Source organism: Neofelis nebulosa, chromosome 3 (genome assembly GCF_028018385.1).
Source record: "Neofelis nebulosa isolate mNeoNeb1 chromosome 3, mNeoNeb1.pri, whole genome shotgun sequence".
Taxonomy (NCBI): domain Eukaryota; kingdom Metazoa; phylum Chordata; class Mammalia; order Carnivora; family Felidae; genus Neofelis; species Neofelis nebulosa.
In genome coordinates, this window is record NC_080784.1 from 121,620,068 (window position 1) to 121,639,640 (window position 19,573).

At 36.1% G+C, this 19,573-nt stretch overlaps 1 protein-coding gene across 1 annotated transcript in view; it reads right to left on the reverse strand.

Moving 5' to 3' along the window:
* Positions 1–19,573, reverse strand: part of BANK1 (B cell scaffold protein with ankyrin repeats 1) — a 309,831-nt gene that overhangs the window by 43,009 nt on the left and 247,249 nt on the right. The window contains exons 8-9 of the mRNA XM_058721799.1: positions 4,877–4,952; positions 1,332–1,643 (exon numbers count right to left, since the gene is read on the reverse strand). Coding sequence (XP_058577782.1) covers positions 1,332–1,643; positions 4,877–4,952 — 388 coding nt within the window. The remainder of the gene's footprint in view (positions 1–1,331; positions 1,644–4,876; positions 4,953–19,573) is intronic.

The window sequence follows — 19,573 nt, forward strand, 5'->3', positions numbered from 1 at the left end:
GTATTGATACACCTACCTCCCTGATCTATCACAACGGTCTCTCAGAGACCATTGGCACATAGTAGGTAATCAACACATATTTGTTGAATGAATGAAAGAATCAGAGGAGTGCCCATTAGGTTTTCCATACTTTTCATTAAGCAGGACTTTTCATCTCTGAGTACAGTGCATGACCTTAGTAAAGGTTTATGTTCATCAACTTGAACCTTTAGAGAGACAGGACCTTCAAGGATATAAATGCTAAATTTCATGGCTTCCAATTCACTTTTTGAAACAGTGTTTATTATACTTTATAGCCCTCTAGGATTCAACAGCTAAAGTACAATGGCAAACAGAGTTTTAATATAGATATTTCTTTCACCTTATTAAAAGTTCATTGTAAGAACACTGTTTGAATTTGGAAAGTATGTGTAAAATAGTAATCAATAATGTCGGTGATCATTAGTGACTGTAAGAGTGAGCCTGGAGACAGAAGTCTGTTAGGCTGTTGAACATTCCAGCCAGAAAGCCCAATATGGAGGCTCCTGTTGATACTACCCACACCACCCCTGTCCTCCCCCCGACTCCTGCCCCCATTACACATGGTAAATCTTGTATCTGGGAACAAATGCAATCACAGCCATTTAACTGTTCTTCCACGTTAGCAATATATTTAGTGTTCTTAGGCTTTGGTCTCAGTGCAGTGTGAGAAACCCTTTACCACTTGCTTCCCCTGCAGCTACCAACTGAGTGATGTGCCCAAGGTCATTTTCAAATCTGTAAAACATTAGCCTTTTCCTTTGCCAGATGACTTTTTTTTTTAAAGGAAAGTTGTCATTTAGTTTTCCACATGATGCTTGAGGTTCATTTTACGTGAAGGAGTACAGACTCCTTCCAAGTTTTATTTCTCTACTTGAAGCTTTGTAATGAGACTGCTCTGAAAGAAAGGAAGGGAGGGAAGGAGGAAGGAAAGGTGGTAGGAAAGGGAAAGAAAGGGAGGATAGAGAGAAAGAAAGAAAGAAAGAAAGAAAGAAAGAAAGAAAGAAAGAAAGAGGGAGAGAGGAAGGAAGGAAGAAAGAAAAGAAGGAAAGAAGGAAGGAAGAAAAGAAAAGAAGGAAAGAAGAAGAAAGAAAGAAAGAGAGAGAGAGAGGGAGGGAGGGAGGGGGGAGGAAGAAAGGGAAAGTGAATGAATGGCAGGTATCTATCGCCTGATTTCTGAGGGCTTAAAGGAACAGCAAGAAAGTTGTTCTTGGGTTTAAAAGCTGATCTTTCCCGTACAGATTTGCCACTGCACTATATGCTATGGAAGCCCGTCAAACTTTTGTTGTTGTTGTTTTAACCCTTAAACTTACCCTGCAATGTGCAGTGAGGTTTTTCCAGTGGGAAGGCAGCAGCTACAGGTCGTGGAGGTGGGGGAGGTGGTCTGTTGCTGACGAGTGGCTCTCGTGAAGTACGTTCTGGATTGTCTCCAGGAACGAACACATAGAAGTCATCATCATACTGGTTCGCAGAAGTGCCAACCCCAACCTCTGCTAGGCTGTGCTCGGCCTCTGTGCTCGATTCACCCTCTTTATCTTCCTTTGCCAGTTCATCTGCCTCAGCTCCTTCTGCCCACTGCCTGTATGTTTGTCCCCCTTCAGGATGAAATGCTGGGTTCTGTATGGCTGTTTATGATGAAGACAGTAGATTTCATTTAAGCACACCATCTGGAAGCATTTCATATTTTCTAATTTCATACAGAAGTGATAGTACTGCTAATAAAACTTTTATGATCTGATACAGTGGAAAGCTGACAAATGCATAATTTTAGCGAACAGTCATTCTTGGGCTTTTAAAATACCAAATGAACAGTTAAAGCTTCCTTATATCTTGCTACCTCACAATACGACACACTCATACATACAATAACACTTGGATTCTCTAGAGTTATTGTTTGAGCAGATTCATATATGACTGCATGACTGCATTTTTATTAGAAAACAGCATAACTGAACAAAGAAGTGGTAAGTTATGGAAAAGCTAAATTCAAGGAAAAATGATAAACCTTAACTTGCTTGTAAATAATGCAATAAAAGTGACTCTGTCCTCTTACTTAGTGACTATTTTAATATATAATTATCACCAGATTATATCTTAACTCTTGAAAACATTACTTGAGGAAAGTGTTATTGTTTGGTGGAGAAGCATCCAAATCACCAATGGTAGGAAAATCTTTCTAAGATTCAGTTCTGTCATCTATGAAATATATCTTATCCTGAAACTTAACCAAATAATCCAAATTCCCTCCATCCTAAGAATCATGATTCCATCATTTGTTTTTATAATGTACACAATAAATACCCAGGAAGAAAACTGAAAAAAGATACTATAATGCAGTAACTTCAAATCTTAAGATTTTGTTGTTTAAATTTTCATAAAAATTCCGCTTTAAATAAAGGATTCACAAAACTTTAAAACAACCTTGGAATCTCTAGATTGGAAGGAATATGTGAATTACTGTCACTGTCAGTGCAATAGACAAGCAAATGACTGTTGTTTTAGTGTTGCTAAGCTGAAATACAGCTAAAGAAGCCAATTGGCAGAGTATGGAGAAAAAGGCCTTTTTTTTTTTTTTTTAAACAACAAAGAGTTATGCTGTAGAAACTTTTCAGTTATGGGAGAAAATCAGTCATGAAGAAAAATCGTGCCCATGATGGTACCCCATATTTCTATGTGGAATTTTATTTTTTATTGTTCTTTCTTTCTACGTGAGAAAGAAGAAAGATACAGCTTCCGTATTAGAACTACAGACCAAGACTCTTTAATTAGTAGGTTGGGCAGAGCAACCAGCCATTCATTCTTGCACAGATCTCATTCATCTTTCTACCTCTAACACCAAACACTGAGCCCAAAATAAAGTAGTTTCTAGAAATACTGACAGAGTAGACAATGCAGTGACTGGAAAGAAATGACTGCTCAGGCTAGCAAAGGGACCTCACGATTTCTGTCTGGGCAAATCGATCATCAACTATAGGAAATTACTTGTAGCCACCCTCATGCTTATGTATTGAGTATTTATGCTTTATGTTTACACCGTCTAAGCAACAGAGTCTACTTGGTCCCTGTCAAAAATGCCCAAACCTGGAATCCAGCCCTGGGCGGGGGGTTGGATGTAGTAGGTCAGTGAGTTTTGGCAACTTCACAGTGATTGTGATACTAATGGAAATCTGCTTAGGTGTGCCATGCTCCCTGAGTCTAGTCACACAGAATTTCCTAAACAAGAAAATTCCAGATCCAAATGGTCTTTAGAAATGAGGTTGTTTCTCTTTATAGGAAGTTCTTCTGAGGATTAAATTTCATAATAAATAAATGGTCATTATCAATGATGGCCTGTATCATCCGTTTTATTACTGTCAAAAATAAAAATAAAATGTATGGCTTTAAAACTCAGTGCATTAATTCATTACTTTAGCATTATTTTGTGTTATGCCATAACTTTTGAGGTTGTTTCCTGATTTGCCAAAGTGTGCTAGTTAAGACATTATATTTAATTTTATCTGATTTACAGATCAGCCTACCATTTGAAAAACTAGTGGTCAATAATGGTTATTGAGCATCAACTGTGCAGTGTTCAGAGGGCAATGCCCCAGGGTAAGAGCATGCTTGATATGTGAGATGTCACTGTGGCTGTGAACAAACAAGACAGGGGTCAGAGATGGGACCAAAAAGGTTATCCAAGGATAATCTTTAGATGATGATAAAGATTATAAGTATGATGAGAAAGTAAAGAGAAATTTGGAACAGAAAAGTGATTAGTTCCTTCACGAAGCATAGAGTATTAAGAGTAGCAAATGTGGAAGCTGCTATTTCAGGGTTTTTTAATAGCAGTGCTGCTGAGATTTCGGACTAGATAATCCTGTGTTGTGTGTGGTATGCGTCCTATGCATCATGGGACATTTAGCAGAATTGCTGGTGTCCACCCCCTAAATGCCAGTTTGGGAAGCTCCCTTCTCAAATCATGATAATAAAACAGCTTCTGTCCATTGACAAGTATCGCCGGTTTCGAGTGGAAAATAGTCCTTCATTGACAACCATTGTGCCACTGCAATAATCCAAGGAAGAGCTGATGGCAGCATGGACTAGGGTAAATAATGAAAGATTGAGGAACCGCTGAATGCTGGCTACGCTGTGAAGGTAGAGTCAACATTATTATTTTCCGACAGACTGGATGTGGGGTGAGAGAGGAAGTAAAAAAGCCAAAGGACTTCCAGGTTTTTGGACGGAATGAAACAAGGAAAGAATCTTCACTTAACTGAAATGGGAAAGTCAGCAGGTGGTGTAGGTTTGAAAGCACCAAGCATTAGGGATTTTGGATTTGGAAATGCTGCGTGGGGGATGCCTTTCAGATGTGCTGGTGAAGGAAGTTATTGTATACCAACGGAATCTGGCATAATGGGTAGTTATACACACGTAGGGAGACTGAATTAGCCCTCAGACATTAGAATATAGAACCACATCCTATGACAGCCAGGAAGGACCTTAGAGAGAGACCTAGTCCAAGCTTCTCATTTCCCAGCAGAGAAAACTAAGGTCTGAAAAGAATGTGACTTTGTTTTAAAAAATACTGAAAAAGCAGAGTTGTCAAATAGTCAAAATATTTGCATCAATCTGACTTGTGTATTCTCTCTGGGTAGGAAAAACTGGGGTTTGATTATTCAACACTGAACTTAATAGAAGTATTTCAATTGGCAAGATAATGAGGTAACATCTCTACTGTATTATAAATGAGAGGACATTCAGTTAATTAAATGCCTTTCCATGCTCTCCATGTACTCTTCGGTCTTACTTGACCAGTTACAGGTACCTTAATATAAATGTTACATATATACATGTATTCATAACATACAGGAATACTTACTAGAAGAATATGCAAATAATGAAGTAAAATCATCTTCATAGTCATTTTCTTGATCATTTCTGCTAACTTCTGGGATCTGAAAAAAAATGAATGTTTTTAATAATACCCATTCATCTTAAAAAAAATTTTTTTAATGTTTATTTTTTTGAAAGAGAGAGAGAGCATGAGTGGGGAGGGGCAGAGTGAGAGGGAGACAGACAGAATCTGAAGCAGGCTCCAGGCTCTGAGCTGTCAGCACAGAGTCGAATGTGGGGCTCGAACCCACATGACCTGAGCTGAAGATCATGAGCTCATGATCATGAGATCATGACCTGAGCTGAAGTCGGACGCTTAACTGACTGAGCCACCCAGGGGCCTCTATCTGTTCATCTTAATGCATCTGTATCATTACATATATCAAATGGAAAGTTAATATCTGTGGAAATAAGAAATTGTCTTAGTATTTCTTTAAGTACTTTGTTTATACTACATATCTCAGCTATTATATTTGTGCCAGCTACAATACAATTGTTCAATGACATAAAGTATTAAAAGTATACTGCGGCAATTAGACATTTCTAATAAATAATAAGTTGATTGAAAATGAAGCTTACTGCAATTACTTTAAGATTCAAAGCAACGGTCATGAAATTTAGGTGCAATAAATAAGATCTGAAAATTGAACACAACTATTTCTCTTAAAAACCATGCTCTTTCCTTTCTTTTAACATTTCTGGGGTGCCTGGATGGCTCAGTTGGTTGACAGCCCGACACTTGGTTTTGGTTCAGGATATGATCTCATGGTTAATGGGTTCCAGGCCTGTTTTGAGACTCGACAGCATGGAGCCTGTTTGGGATTCTCTCTGTCCCTCTCTCTCTGTTCCTCCCCTGCTCAGGCTCTCTCTTTCTTTATCTCAAAATGAATAAGTAAACTTAAAAAATATTTCTGTATCTTTTACCAGTTCAAAAGACTTCTTAATTATATCAAGTATAATAATACAGTGAAAGCCAGTGAAACTGCAAAATGGCCTATTTTCCATCTTTTAAAAAGAAAAAAGAAACAGACTAAGGGGATTTACATTTGTTTTTCTGAAGTCCGTTCCACTACACTTAGAAGGGGGAATTACTGAGAAAACACAGAAACCTGTTATCTCTGAATTGCTAGTCTTTGTGTATAATCTCTGAAGGAGACATGGGATCTACAGTAGTGGAACATATTGGTGCTCCTAGAGAAAAGTAAGTAATACCAGGGACAGTTCTATTTCTGCAAAAGCATCTAGAGAAAAAGATGGAGGTTGGATGCATCAATATAGGTCACATTTTGTTACCATGAACCTCAAGTGATTATTCAAATGATTTATGCTTTTGTTCTTACTACAACTTAAATGATTAGTCCATTTGCTCTGCATTTTAAATGTCCCTTTGTTTGTTTGTTTATTTGTTTATCTATTTAAAATGTTTTATTTTTGCGAGGGGAGGGCAGAGAGAGAGGAGGACAGGATCCGAAGCGGGCTCTGCGCTGACAGCAGCGAGTCTGATATGGGGCTCCAACTCACGAACTGTGAGATCATGACCTGAGCCGAAGGTCAATGTTCAACCGACTGAGCCACTCAGGTGCCTCTAGAACGTTCCTTTAAAAATTAGAAGCATCCATATTGAAACATTATTACATTTATAATAGCCTTGGTATGCAAGGGTATTTGAGCTATATATGGACGTCATCAATTTGATTGGTCAGTCACTCTGGCCAATGGGAGCCCAATGGAATTTATTCTTCCTTCCTTCCTTCCTCTTTCTCTCTCCCTCCTTTTCTTTTCTTTTCTTTTCTTTTCTTTTCTTTTCTTTTTCTTCCTTTCTCTTTCTTTCTTTCTTTCTTTTTCTTTCTTTCTTTCTTTCTTTCTTTCTTTCTTTCTTTCTTTCTTTCTTTCTTTCTTTCTTTCTTTCTTTCTCTCTATTAATGCTATCCAGAGAAGCAACATGGTCTTTGATTTCCAGTGGAATCTTGAAAGTAAAAGTGTCTTTATTATTATTATTATTATTATTAATTAGTTAACCTGATGCAGAAGCTCATTTCATATTTAAATCATATTTTCCCCTTGGTGGACTCAATAAAATGCTAATATGAAAAGTCATATAACTTTGACATGTTGATTGATACTTGTATGCTTTGCTATTAAATGCATTGTTTAATACAGACATTCTTTGTTTCCAATTAGCCTCACCTCTTTATTTCATAAGATAGATCAAGAATATGTTTAAAAATCCATAATACTTTTAAAATCATATCCAGGAAGTTTTTACTAGAATAACAGGGATTGTTTTCAAAGATTTCAGAAATTATGTAAAAATTTTCTACATACTACTCACAAGCCTAGACATTATGAGCACAAAATCTGTGAACGAATAATGAGACTGTGGGCAAGCATGTAGATGTACGTGTATGTACTGAGGTTAAAATCTAATGGAATCATTTTTATGTTATAAGCTATATGACATTTGTATTAATAAACAAGCAAGCCCAAAAATGTACTGAAGGAAGAAGCTTTCCAAATTTAAAAAGGAGCTAAGTTTGACAGGTTTTGAGCACTTTTATAACTATCATGCAAAATTGGCATTTTGTATATCGGGCTATGCAGAGATAAATCGTTTTCTCAGGAATGAGAGATCTTTAGAAATGTTTAAATGACAAAATAGTTGTTTCTTACCTGAATTCCTTATGCTTATAATCATATTTATTTTTAAAAATATGTTAGATTGGTGACATATTAATAACTGTTGAAGGAAATCGATAATGGTTTCAAAGACAAGTGTGCTGGCCATCTGACTTTAGTATTTGGCTGTGTGGTACAGTGGGCAGAGCATGGCTTGTGAAGTCAATCTAAGAACAAACCACAGCTCTATGATTTATTAGCTGTGTTATATTGAGCAACTCTATATCTCAATATCCTATGCTGCCAAATGTGAACAGTATTATCTATGCCATCAGTTTGCTGAGAGGGCTAAATGAGAATCATGTAAGCAAAACACATAGTACCTGTAACCACATAGGAATTGCTCAATGAATGTAACCTGCACATGTTAGATTTTCCTTCATCCTACAAAATATAATTCTACATTTAATAAAGTACAGTGATCACATCAATTTGATGGGGAAATCATCAGGAATGAACCAATAGTTATTTAGCTTATTTCTTCTCAGTTGTGTGCCTCTAGAAGTTTTGCTGACAGAAAAAGAAAAAGAACTGTAATATAAACTTCGTATCTGATTGAAGTGTGGCAGTATGATTTTGTTATTAAAAATACTTTGATAATTTATAAGATAATAGAGACAGGCATGAAAAAGCAGTAATTCTTTAATAAGCTCCTTTTTCTAAAGCTAGAGTCTGACTTTATTCACTAATTTGTTAAATAAATATGCAGGCCTACTATGTGCTAACTACTCTGTTAGCAATTAAGGAAAATAAGTTAAAAATAAGAGACATAATTCCCATTCTCACAACTCTCATATTTTTTATAGAAGAGAAGACAAAATAATAAAATGATCAGAATACAATATTTTACTTACTTCACTACACAAATTCAGTCCTTAGAGGTGAAAAGGAGAATTAAGGAAGAATCAGATAATCAGCGCCAAATTTTATTAAGTTGCTTTCTGTATGAGGAGTTTGGATTAAAAAATTATCTTGATGCTTGCCATGCGTCCTACTTCTCTAAATGAAAAATTCAGCTTAAATAATGTAATCTATTAGCTGAATATGCTCAGTGTAATATTCCAGCCCACAGACAATGTTTAATGAAATTAAAATCATTCATTATCAAAGATAAACTAAGAAGAGAACGTGTTGACTAAGGTTTATAAAGCTCCACATGGCTTGGCATCCAGCACTGTACAAATTGATCATAATATTCTGATTTTGAGGGAGTGAGTAAAAACAATCTTCACATGGCAGTTGGTTTCCAAATCTTGTTATGAGATTCTGAAGATATTATAATTAGCTTAACTCTTGCCCAACTTTCCACAGTGTTGACTTTAAACGATTTTGCCAGCTGTAAAGCACATGGCAGTCTGTGGAATGAGAGTAAGAAGACATATATGTTCGAAGAATAACAAATTGGCCTGTGACATTTTATATTTTACCCAAAATGTATGTACTAAGCTGCAGAATACGAAATAATATTCCAATGGAAATAATAAAGAGTATACTTACTAAATCTTAAGAATAATGAACAATGTTTTACTAAAGCCATGAATAAGAGTCTCAAAAGAATTTTTTTTGAAGATGAATTGTAGGAGTATGCTATCTTAGCTCTCATTACATCTTTTAAGAGGATTTGTTTCTCCTTAGGCCATCTAGGAATATGGTCTAAAAGCAGAATCTTCTAATTTCTTATGAAAATTCTCTCTTTTTTGTTTAAAGTTTATTTATTTTGAGAGAGAGAGAGAGAGAGAGAAAGAGAAGAGAGCATGTGCATGCATGTGGGAAGGGGAAGAGAGAGAGGGAGAGAAGGAATCCCAAGCAGGATCCGCTCTGTCACCACGGAGCCCGACAAGAGACTCAATCCTACGAACCATGAGATCATGACATAAGCTGAAATCAAGAGTCAGATGCTTAACCGACTGAACCACCCAAGTGCCCCACAAAGTTCTCTTTATATAATAGGAATTGGAATCCGGAATGTAAAAATTAAATAGGAAGTCCACCCATGATTGGGAGAAGAAAAAGGAGAATAAAATAGATGCAGAGCTGTGAGGGGGGAAAAGTGGACATTTTCCTTAGTACGGACCAAAATTTCATTAGAATAGCCTGAGGAAATATGCTTCAGGTTTAGACAAGTTTTGACCTTAATCTCTGCCCATGATGCAGCTCTGACAACTGCCATAAACTTTAGGCTTGGCTCCTGACCCTGTCACCACATTCTAGCTCTATTTTGGTAGTGTTTGTTTCAAACCCACCGCAGTTGTGGCTTCATTGATCAGGCACCTGCACTGTTACTGGACCATATACTTGGTTTGACTTCAGCCATCTCTGTCACTAAAGTGGGAATGATAAAATTAAAACTCATTCCTTTGTTAGGACTGTAGTTGTAAATGTAAAAAATAGTTAATCTTCATTTAAAATTATAGGATCCAAAGTCTGAAAGGAGCTTGTGGATAACTGGTTTATTCTCTTGTTCACACACTGATATAATATTAAAACAATGTGTCACAATGAAAATGTAAGGATTTAGATATTTTTCCGACTAAAAGTTGTTTTTCTATGTAGTCTATAGTCTGCACTGCCCCACCCTCTTTACAAGTTGGCTTTTCCTGGGTTCCATGCTTGTCTGTTCTCACAGAATGCATTTTCTTTAGGTGATCTTATTCACTCCGCTGTCTTTACTTTATATCTGTATCATGATGATTCTTGGATATATCATTTGCTTCAAACTATTCTAAGGTCTATTGTCTATGATTCAGTAAAGGATATTAGAATGAACAGTCATAAAAGCAAAGGGGAAAACCTAGAGGGAGAGATACCAGAAAAATCAGGAGAGAGAATGGTTGTGTCTACCCCAAAATTCATATGTTGAAATTCTCTCAAAGAAAATTCGTATGTTGAAATTCTCTCAAAGTGATGGCATTAGGCATGGGGGCCTCTGGGAGGTGATTAGGTCACGAGGAAGAGTCCTCATGAATAGGATTAGTGCATTATAAAAGTAACCCTACAGAAATCCTTTATCCATTCTACTGTATGAGGCTACAGTGAAAAAGTGGCTATCTATGAACCAGGAAGAGTGCCCACATCAGATATTGAATTTGCTAGGACCATGTTCTGGGAATTCCCAGTTTCCAGAAGTGTGAGAAACGAGTTATTTATAAGAACCAACTTATACAGTTTTTGTTATGGCAACCTGAATGGACTAAGAGGATTTCAAGTAAATCTCAATATTACACGATTCAGAAGAGTGAAAAATTAACAGCTATGAAAACAGTTCATAATATTTTTCAGTCAAGGTCACTGGTGATCTTGGTGAGGGAATTATAATGGAACTGGGTAAATTCATACTGGATTGAAGAATCGTAAAGAGTAAAGTGGAAGTGAAGAATGGAAGGCAACATGTATAGAGTTTCAAGAACAATGATGTGCATAGGGAAACTGTGCTTAAAATTTTTCAAAAAATGAATTAGACATGTCAGCAAACATGTTTTATTGCAGGCAAGGGCTATGAAGATAGTAGGTAATAACAACCAAAGCACACATGCATAAAACATGGTACTTGCAAGAGTGGGATATGCAAATATGAAAATTGCATGATCCAAAACCTCAAGCATTTTACAACTGTGGGTAAGAGAAGGAATATAGATAAGGCAAAACGAAACAAGCTTTTAAAATATACGTATACGTGAAAAATGCAACAAGACACAGAGAAACAGAATCATTTTGATTAAGAGGATGGAACAGCGAATATTTCAGGGTAGGTGGTATTGAAAGGTATTGAAACTGAGTTTTAAAGGGTAAGTATGGTTTTAATCTGTAAAGAAAGGGAGGAAGCAAATTCTGGGCTGGCTGGCAAAAGTGACTGAAACAGCAGGATGACTTGGTGAATGGTTCCTAGTTGGTTTGATTAGGTTGCAAGGAAGGATATATTTGAAATGCCAAGATGTGTTGGTACATTAAGATTTTATTTTATAAGCTTTTAAAAGTTCTTGAGTAAGTAATTATTTCCCAAGAAGTGGGAAGTAGCATATTCTTGCCTATATTTGAGAAAAATAATCTTATGACAGTGGGTAAGAGGAAAGGGTACTATTTTAATAAACAAGGTGAAGAATATTGAGGACTAAAGAAAATACTTAATGAAGAAGGCAGATCTAATAAATATCAAGGAGATGAGACGAATAAGATTTTTTACAGTTTTGATGCCAAAGCCCGGTGAAAAGGGGTCAAATATGGCAATGTAAATTTCTGTTCAGCTCAATGCTATCTGGTACCCTCTAGAGAACTCTTGTCATTTAGAGATGAAGGCACTGATAAAATCTTTTCTATGAAATATGAGGTCAGAGTCTGAGGTCAAGATATTTACCAACACCTTAGACAAGCTTTGCATTATTTCATGTAACATATGAAAATATATCTGGAATGGGTACATGGCCATTAAATGATGATTCTTCCCATTTCTTTATGAAGTTAAGAAGCTTACCAATTTGGGAAAACAGAAAGCACAAATATGGTGGTCAAATAAACTTTTAATTTGGTCAGCAAGACTATTTTTTATTTTTTATTTATTTTTTTATTTAAAAAATTTTTAAAATGTTTATTTTTGACAGAGAGAGAGAGAGAGAGAGAGAGAGAGAGAGAGAGAGAGAGAGACACGGAGCATGAGCGGGGGAGGGGCAGAGAGAGAGGGAGACACAGAATCCAAAACACGCTCCAGGCTCTGAGCTCTCAGCACAGAGCCCGAGGCGGGGCTCAAACTCACAGACTGCGAGATCATGACCTGAGCCGAAGTCCGACGCTCAACCGACTGAGCCACCCAGGCGCTCCAAGACTCTTAACTATGAAACAGGCTGACAGAACTTAACTGAAGAATAAGTACAAAATCCAAATTAAGTTATAAAGATACCAAAAGAAGTGCTTAGATACAAAAATTGAACAACAAACTATAAATTACACTCAATCAAATCTTACTATATTTTTTTCTTAGAAATGAAAAAAATTAAAAACTTGCCATGAAATTATATGGGTTGATTGGGTATTGGGGGCTTCTGAACAATACACTGAAAAGAAGAACCATGTAGTTGTACCCCTCATTCAGAAACGAAGTTAAATGCAACAGAGACATCCAGAAAGAAAGGGTTTAGTAATAAAAGAGAGAAGAACACAGAGAGAAAAATGTCAGAGACAGTCAGAAGGAGGATTTAATCACAGAAGTCAACGGTCAAAGCTAAGGGAATCATTCTTAATGAACATTTCTTGATTTCAGAATGGTATTCAGAACTCAACTAAAGCATCTTGAAGAAGAATGACTTTTTGGTACAGGAAATTTGATCAAAACATGCGAATTGCAGGGAAATTCTTAGTATGTGTCTATACATTCCATCTAACATTTTCAAGCATGACAATTGACACCAACCTTGTTTAATCAGCCAACAGATACTTACTGAATGTTTGCTATGTGCATAATACTGCAACACTATGAAAATTTTCCAGGGGGTATACAAAATTTGTTACACATAATATGTCGCCAGGATGCTGAACATTTAGCTAGGAAAATGAAAGTGAGATGCATAAAACAATTGCAGTCTCTGAAGTGTTTGGTTTTACTAAAGAGTGCAATAGAAGGTAAGAATGAAATCATTCTAGGTTGGGATAACTAGAGCTGGAATTTAAAAAAAATTTTTTTTTTCAACGTTTTTTATTTATTTTTGGGACAGAGAGAGACAGAGCATGAACGGGGGAGGGGCAGAGAGAGAGGGAGACACAGAATCGGAAGCAGCCTCCAGGCTCCGAGCCATCAGCCCAGAGCCTGACGCGGGGCTCGAACTCACGACCGCGAGATCGTGACCTGGCTGAAGTCGGACGCTTAACCGACTGCGCCACCCAGGCGCCCCATAGAGCTGGAATTTGAAATATAGTAAGAAAATTTGAAAAAATTCTACTAGAGGTAGAATTTGAGAGTTAAATCTTGAATCTAGTCCCAGGAGCTAATGGATGAATAAACAATAGATGAATTGGTGGAATAAGAAAGAATGTGGGTATTCTTGGTAAGGAGAATGGTGCAAGCGAAATCTAGGTTGAGCAGGCCATATGCAGAGGGCAACGAGCAAAGCTACCCCTTCAAAGAAGCAGGTGAATTTTGGGAAGAACCTGTGAATTTTGATACAGTGAGTGGAGTTCACATTTGTTTATTATGTCTGAATTGTGGAATATTGGAAATATTTGTGGATTATGGTGATGATGGTGATTGATATTGCTATTAAACATCCCATCTATAAATACATGTTATACAGGTTAAGAGTTTGAGTCCAGAAGTATTGTCAGACAAATCTGGATTCAAATCTGACACCTCTATTTAGTACCTATGTCAGCTTCAGCATATTCCTCACTCTTAGCTTCTCTGGGTGTAAAAAACAGCATAAATATACCTCATGCCACAGGATTATTGCAGATTTTAAATAAGAAAATATTTACTAAGTATTCAGCATAGAACTTGCCACATAGCACTAAACGACTGTTATCTCTATTATCTTCATTAAGATCATTATTTTATTACAGAATGACCTTTTATTCATATTTTCATATTTATGAAAATAAATGTGTCCTGTTTTTTCATATTTAAGCTGTGTTTATGTCAAAATTTATATTCAGTTATAAGATTGAGTAAAGATCAGTTCTACTCAAGTTGGAATAGAGAGAAAAAAAAATAAAGACCTCCAAATAGTAGGGATTTTTTTTTTTGTAGTTTACAATTAAACAAAATGCTTATTTTGGAGTGCGCAGAATTATAAAAGATGTGATGGTGATCAATATTGGACCAATTAAACGAATGGAAATTAAGCAGGGGTCCTTGGTATGATCATGTAGGCTACACATGGAATTTCTCCTGGGGTACTTTTTCCATGGACTATGATATATAGAGCACCCTAAGAACTGGATGTTAGCAGATTTGAGGAAAGGGCCTCTCCAGTGATTCTTACAGTATGGAATTCACAAATAAGTTATATTTGATTTTATAATGTTGATACCACAGCAAGGACTTGTATAGTCCTAGAATATCTTCTAGCTTAAATGACTGATGTAAGGGAACACAGGTGGTAGCTCAGAAGGGTATTTCTTAATGGGTTTGCCAAGAGCATGGAAGAGTAAATTGGACATGGATGAGGCTCAAAGCACACAGATGAGTAGTTAAGAAGAGACTAAAGAATTTGGTTTTAATAAACCATGAGCCTGTAATTGCTGCATTCATTACCTTAACTCTGTTTTTCTATTCCTATAAGAAGAACAAAAGCACATATGTGACAGCAGCAGGAAGCTTTGCTATTCACAATTCTAAAATCGTGAAATAAGTTTTAGTCTCAAAAGCCTAAGCTCAAAAAAAGGTAAAGTTCTGGAGAGGAAATGCAAAATACCGTGAGGTCAAAAGTATAAGTCATTATAGGTTGTTTTGAATGCTCCAATAAAATCAAATTAAAAAAACATGCTTTTGCTTTGAGGAAAACTAGATAGACACTAAATAATGGATGGGTTTACATGTTTCCAAGCTGGCAGCTTGGAGTTAGTAAAGAGGTAGCCAGGTTTACGTTTAGGTTGGTCATTACTACAAGTCACTTTTTCTTTTTTCCCTAAGGCTTGGATAATCTGAGTGAGGGTCAAGGAGAACCAATGGAAAAAACCAAGCTGAATTTAACAAAAGGCTAGCATTGTCATCTCCACAGTTGCTGGACATATCATTTATCTGAAAACAGAGGAGCAGGTGGTTTCTGAAATCCAAGCCAGAAACAAACATTAAATATCACTTAGAGGCCCAGCAGTTTCCAACAAAGATTATACTCTTCAGTTGTTAAATAATAAGTATTATTGGACATGTGAAACAAAAGATCCTTTAAGTTTACATTATTACTATCAGAAAATAAGTGTTTTTGACAAATTAAACAGAACGATTCTTAAAGCTTATATTGTTGCAAATTTATTCGAAGTAGGTGTTTATGTGGCTGGAATAGTCCCTTGCTTCCAAACACAGAATTAGAAGAGTCAATTCTTATTGATCAGAGCATTTAAAACATGGAAGATAAACAGAAAAGGTGAATCATAAATTAATGAAGACATGATGGGAATGTAAATACAATTTCTAGCCTCCAACTTCAATTTGAAGGCAGGTGACAATTCAGGAGAGGCTGTTCCCACAGAAAAAAGTCACTACAATAAAAATATACAAAAAATACACATTTTACATATGTGGATTCAATTTTTTCTATATACTGAAACGCACCATAGTACTCTGCATTTCCTCTCACTTTACAATGTTATATTTAAATTGTGGAGTTTAACTAGTTACACTCTCAAAATCATTCAGTAGCAGAGCAGTGTCTCATAATCAGAAAAACCTCAACGAATAATTCTCTTTATTAAAAGCCACCATTTTCACCCCATCTCAATTTCCCAGGTTCCCTTCAAATCAGTTATCTGAAGACCTTTCCCATTCTCATTAACTTTGTTGAGTACATTGGCAGGACATTAGATGTTACCTAAATAGGAATCTATTTAAGGAACATTACAAATATGCATTTTATGTCCTCCAAACAACTAAAAATGGTAGTAGAATAAATTTGGTAAGTTGACAACAGAATTTGTTGAAAGAAATTTTCAGTCCATTTAAGGTAAAATAAAATGGAAAACCTTTGTGGCAGAAGAAACAGCACTGTCATATGTTAAAGAAGTATACTTCCCATACACCCACATGTAAAATCAAAATAGAAGAGAATCAATAAAACCAGTAAGCTCTCTTTGGAAGAAAAATGCCATTTTCTTTAGCTCAGAAATCTGAAAGCTTTTAACTTGTAACAATGAAATAAATTTTATCTTGTGGGGGCCCCAATCAAGACACTCGGTACTGTTCACAGTCTATCATTACGGTCAAATGAGCCTCATCCCACTTCCTTCCATCACTGACAATTGCAAACAGGCTTGTTGTGAGAGGGTAGCTTAGCATTTTTAAACTGCAGGTGATTTATTTAGCAGATTTCACTTGTGAAAATAATTCCTAATTTTCACATTCATAACCTAAAAGAAATCAGGACTGGCGCTCCTGGGGGCTCAGCTGGTTGAGCGTCCGACTTCGGCTCAGGTTCTGAACTCTCTCGGTTTTGTGAGTTTGGGCCCCACGTCAGGTCCTGCGCTGACAGTGCTGGGGAGACTGCTTGGGGTTCTCTTTCTCCCTCTCTCTCTGCCCCTCCCCCACTCATGCTGTTTCTGTTTCTCTCAAAATAAATAAACTTAGAAATTTTTTAAAAAGAGAAAGAAATCAGGACTAGTGTAATGGAAATCAAGGTGTATCTTAATACGCATTTTCATCTGAAGTAACTCCATGAGTGTGTAACCTAACATGAAGTTTAAATAAATGTGCCTAATGTGGTTCACCTTTGGTTTTACTTTTACATATCCTCTGAGCGGGATTTCTGGTTTTAAATGTAGACAGCTATTTTTTTCCAAATAGCTAACCATGACAGTTGACTGAAAAATTGCTTCACAATAAGATATATATAGTTTAAAATAGTCTGTTGAAATTTTCTTTAATGTTTATGTATTTTTGAAGGAGAGACAGAGCGTGAGCAGGGGAGGGGTGGAGAGAGAGGGAGACACAGCATCCGAAGCAGGCTCCAGGCTCTGAGCTGTCAGCACAGAGCCCAATGTGGGGCTCAAACTCATGAACTGTGAGATCATGACCTGAGCCAAAGTCAGATGCCCAACTGACTGAGCCACCAAGGCATCCCTAAAATAGTCTTTTTAAATTAAAAATAATTTCCTCTATAAATATGGCCAATTCATCTTTGACATAGCAACAAAGACAATACAATGGTGGACAGTCTCTTCAACAAATGGTTCTGGAAGAACCGGGCATCCACATGCAAAAAATGAATCTAGACACAGACCTGAGACCCTTCACAAAAGTTAACTCAATAGGGATCATAGACATAGATATAAGATGCAAAACTATAAAACTCCTAGAGGATAACCTAGGAAAAGCCAAGATGACCTTGGGTATGGTGATGCTTTTTTGGATGAGAACCAAAACAGTCCATGAAAGAAATAATTACTAAGCTGGACTTCATTAAAATTAAAAACTTCTGTTTTGTAGAAGACAACATCAAGAAAGTTAGAAGATAAGCCACAGACTGAAGGAATATATTTGAAAAAGATACACCTGATAATGGATTATTATCCAAAATACACAAAGAACTCTTAAAACTCAACAATAAGAAAACAAGTGACAGTTTAAAACATGAACTAAAGTACTTGACAGATATGTTGCCAAAGAAGATAATACATACAGATGGAAAATAAACATCATAGGCCATCAGGGAAATGCAAATTAAAACAACAAGATACCACTATATACCTATTAGGATGGCCAAAAATCAGGACATTGACAACACCAAATGCTGGTGAGGATATGGAGTGATAGGAACTCTCATCCATTGCTGGTGGGAATGCAAAATGGTATACCTATTTTGGTAGACAAGTTGGAAGTTTCTTACAAAATTAAACTACGCTGTTGCCATACAGCATAACAATCTCACTCTGTGGTATTTACCCAAAGGAGTTGAAAACAGGTATACACATGCACATGGATGTTTATAGCAGCTTTATGCACAATTGCAAAAACTTAGAAGCAACCAAGATGTCCTGTAGTGCATGAATGGCTAAGTTGTGGTACCTCTAAATACTGGGATATTATGCAGTGCTAAAAAATCATGAGATACTAAGCTATAAAAAACACGGAGGAATTATAAATGGCTACTACTAAGTGACAAAAGCTAATGTAAAAAGGCTACATAGTGTATGATTCTGACTATATGACATTCTGGAAAAGGCAAAACTCTGCAGACAGTAGAAAGATCAGTGGTTCCCAGGGGTTGGGGTTGGGGGGGGGGGCAGAGATGAACAGGCAGAGCACAGAGGATATTTAGGGCAATGAAATATTCTGTATGCTATTATAATGTTGGATATATAGCATTATACTTTTGTCCAAACCCACAGAATGTACAACACCAGGAGTGAATGCTAAGGTTAACTATGGACTTTGGGGGATTATGATGTGTCAATGTAGGTTCATTCTTGGTAAAAAATGTACCATTCTGGTGAGTGATACCGATGGTGGGGGAGGCTGCTATGTATGTGTAGAAATATGGGAAATCCCTATGCCTTCCTTTCAATTTTGCTGCCAGTCTAAAATTTCTTTAAAAAAATAAAATCTATAAAAATTTAAAATAAATTCATATGCCACTAGACAGTAAATTTAATGTTATTCATTTTGTCTGGACATGTCTCTGAAACTGTATATGGTAAAACTCTATAGAAATCAACAATGGCTTAGCATATATAAATATGATTACTAAATCACTAGGTCATCTAACTTTCTAGATTAATATTAACATTCTGTGTAGATATTTGAACCACTTTGCATTGTTATAGATCATGAAATTGAAACAGTAAGATAAGGACTGAACTACTTTACCTGGGATTTGCATTTATTAACAGTTGAGTTAAGTGAATGAATAAAAATTTAAATATTATGCCCTATGTTTGAGGACATTTTGAAGTTTACAAAGATATGTGCCTTACTAAAAAGTTGAGTTGCTCATCATACTAAAGGTTGTCTCTAAAGAATTACAACAATGGCAAAGAAACTTCACTTTTTAAATTTACTTATTTTAAAAACAGTTATTAATAACCTAACAAATAGCAAAAAATATACTAGGAGATAAAATTGTAAGGAAGCATAAATTTCTCTTAAAAACACAGACATCCACATAGATGCTTATAATACATATGAGAGGTGTAACAATGTGATTACAAAAAATAGTAACTTACATAACTATGTACCAGACACAGGTCTAAGTTCTGTACTTACATTAACTTATTTAATCCTCAAAACAATTTTATGAGGTAAGTTTGATATTGCAAGCCTCACTTAATGAATGAAAAAATAGGCACAGTGGGGTTAAATGACTTGTTGAAG